Below are 2,708 nucleotides of genomic sequence, written 5' to 3'. Positions count from 1 at the left end.
GTTTTTTTGGTGCGGTTATACAGATTAAAACCAAAGCATTATTGTTTTTAGGATCGGGATCTGTTATTCATTCAATGGAAACTCTTTGGTGCAGTTATACAGATTAAAACCAAACCGCACCGAAATTTGCAGTTTCTTAAAAATATAAAACCGCACCGTCGGTTTTATGTTCAGTTTTGGTTTTTTGGTTATTTTGCGGTTTTTCGGTTTTCTGTTCGGTTTTTGCTTACCCCTAAATTATTATCCTTAGTAGTTAAACAATTTTACCTATGACTACTAAATAAACAAATACAAAGCTAGGTCGAATTTATGGAGTACAATGACACAACTAATCAAAAACAAAATTAATAAAATATCCTAGAGAATTGTCTCACGTACTTTTCCACTAGGAATTGAAATATACTTGTTCATGGCGTCAAAATTCTAATAAACAGTATTAGCTGATAACTTAGAATTAACTATCATCACAGTGAGAGCGAATAATAAGTTTCTTAAGTTTTTTCTTTTTGGTCTTGTAACGATATATACATGATTGCAGTAAAAACTTATGTATCTCACATAAACTGCAAGCAAGAAACAAGAGCAATGCAAATTGAACAAAGATTAAATTGTTCAAGAAAGGAAAGCAAACAAACGAAAATATTTAAGGTGGAGCATGTTTGTTATACCTTTTCCTTCTAAAAACCCTCTTGATCTTACATAAAACATAATTCACACATTTTTCATTCATTAGTCATTTTAGTCATTACATTTTTTTTTGTTGAGAAAAAAAGTAGCAAAAGGAAAAGGACGACTTAGAGTTTCAGAAACTACTAGCCCATGGCATACTTTTGTGTCCAGCTTCGTGCAGTTGTCTCATACTTGCTCCTATCCGTCTTATACATGTGAGCAATCTCAGGCACAAGAGGGTCATCAGGGTTGGGGTCCGTCAACAACGAGCAAATCGACAATAAAACCTAATTTCATAAAAATGACCATTTTACCCCTCAACAAACAATTTTCACAGGATTCATCTGAATACATTAAGTCTAAAGTACCAACCTTGGAAATGGTTAAAGCTGGGCTCCACTGTTCCTTCAAAATATCAAGACAAATGCTGCCATTGCTGTTGATGTTTGGATGGAAAACCTTTGTCCTGAAAGCCACCTATAAAAGAGATGTAGACAAAGCATGATTGATGCCCAAAAAAAAAATTATGAATTCTTGAGAATAGAAGGTTATAATACCTTAGGTGGCTTAAATGGATAATCCGGAGGGAAATGGATAGTAACTAGAAAAACTCCACCAGCATAAGGGCTGTCAGGTGGCCCCATGATTGTAGCTTGCCAGTGAAACATGTCTTCTGCCACTGGGCCTAAAATCACACTTACAGAAGAGAGGATAAACCAAATGAACTATGAAGAACTGAATTTTATCAAATTAGCTTACTATCAACATGTTAAATGGAAACACAAGTATAAACATTAGATCATTGATGAGGTGAGCAGTGAACACAGCAAATCATCAAGAAACTCACAAAGCCATGGAATGCCCAAATAATCACATGTCAGCAGCTATACTAAGAAATCTTTTGCCTACTTACACAAACAAGTATTTTTTTTCGAGAGATAAGATCATCTTCTCAGCAATTACCACACAACCACAAGCAAAATCCAACAATCCCAAAGTTTAGCAACAACAACAAATCAAACCTAGGTTACATATATAAAACATTGATTCAACACACAACAAGACTAATTTGAGCAACAATATACAAAGATCAAACACCATAACTAGTAACAATCACCAAAAAACAGGATCTAAACGATGGATGTGGATACGATACCTGCGCTGCAAGAGGTCGGAGGATCTTTCTGAAGATCCTTGAGTTCTTTCAAGATCCGCTTCGAAGCCATCACTCAAACACCACCCCAAGAGATCCTAGGATTTTCCGCAAACAAGAACCCTAAGTTAATCTTAGACTCAACTCAAAGGAGCAACACATAAACATATCCATATACATACATACATACATACATAAATAATATCTTTGCATATGTAGATTTAAGAGACGATTTAGAAAAAAACGGGTGATTACCTCGTAGATCCTCTCGCCTCTGAAAATTAGTCGTCGTATTTTTTTTTCTTCTTTGTGAAAAATCGGAGGAAAATACGGAACTCGGAGAAAAGCCCCTTTTATAGATTATTCTCTCTTCTATCATTGTTCTTATCCCCCCTCCACCAGAACCGGCTTAGGAATGTTAAAAATCCCGGTGGTACCCCGATACTGTACGGGACTAATTTTTAAAAAATTCGGGAGCGGGGACGATATTAACTCCCGTTTATTTTCGGAACCGGGAGCGGGAGTGAGTATTACCGTCACGTACTCCCGCGGGCCCGTTTATATTTAAATAAAAAATATATATATTTAATTTAAAATAAGAAATTTTGGCAATTAGGGCTTGAGTGCTTGAGCTTGACCGCAGAGGCGCAGACCCCTTGACACGGCTTGAACTTTTATGTGTTCCAACTTCCAACTTCTATCAATACACAACACAATACTCAATTACAGAATTACTCCATAACTCGATTAGACGATTACTCCTTATACGAATGAAGAATTGAAGTCTGAAGAGTGAAGTTGTGATCGAGTTCCGACCGAGAGCGACAATCCGAGTTCCGACTTCCGACCGACGAATAAAGAATTGAAATCGGAAGAGTGAAGACGA

The 2,708-nt window shown here is 36.4% G+C and overlaps 1 protein-coding gene across 1 annotated transcript; it reads right to left on the bottom strand.

Moving 5' to 3' along the window:
- Window positions 1–695: 695 nt before the first annotated feature.
- On the bottom strand, window positions 696–2,228 carry LOC111894289 (ubiquitin-conjugating enzyme E2-17 kDa). Its single transcript, XM_023890368.3, has 5 exons — window positions 2,078–2,228; window positions 1,826–1,920; window positions 1,227–1,354; window positions 1,042–1,146; window positions 696–956 (listed from the first exon to the last, which is right to left on the bottom strand). Exons 2-5 carry the CDS (start codon window positions 1,893–1,895, stop codon window positions 813–815), a joined length of 447 nt encoding a protein of 148 aa, XP_023746136.1. The 5' UTR covers window positions 1,896–1,920; window positions 2,078–2,228; the 3' UTR covers window positions 696–812.
- Between the last annotated feature and the right edge of the window lie 480 nt (window positions 2,229–2,708).

Source organism: Lactuca sativa, chromosome 3 (assembly GCF_002870075.4).
Source record: "Lactuca sativa cultivar Salinas chromosome 3, Lsat_Salinas_v11, whole genome shotgun sequence".
NCBI lineage: Eukaryota > Viridiplantae > Streptophyta > Magnoliopsida > Asterales > Asteraceae > Lactuca > Lactuca sativa.
Note: the sequence above shows the minus strand (reverse complement) of the source record. Positions and strands in the feature narration are given on the sequence as shown.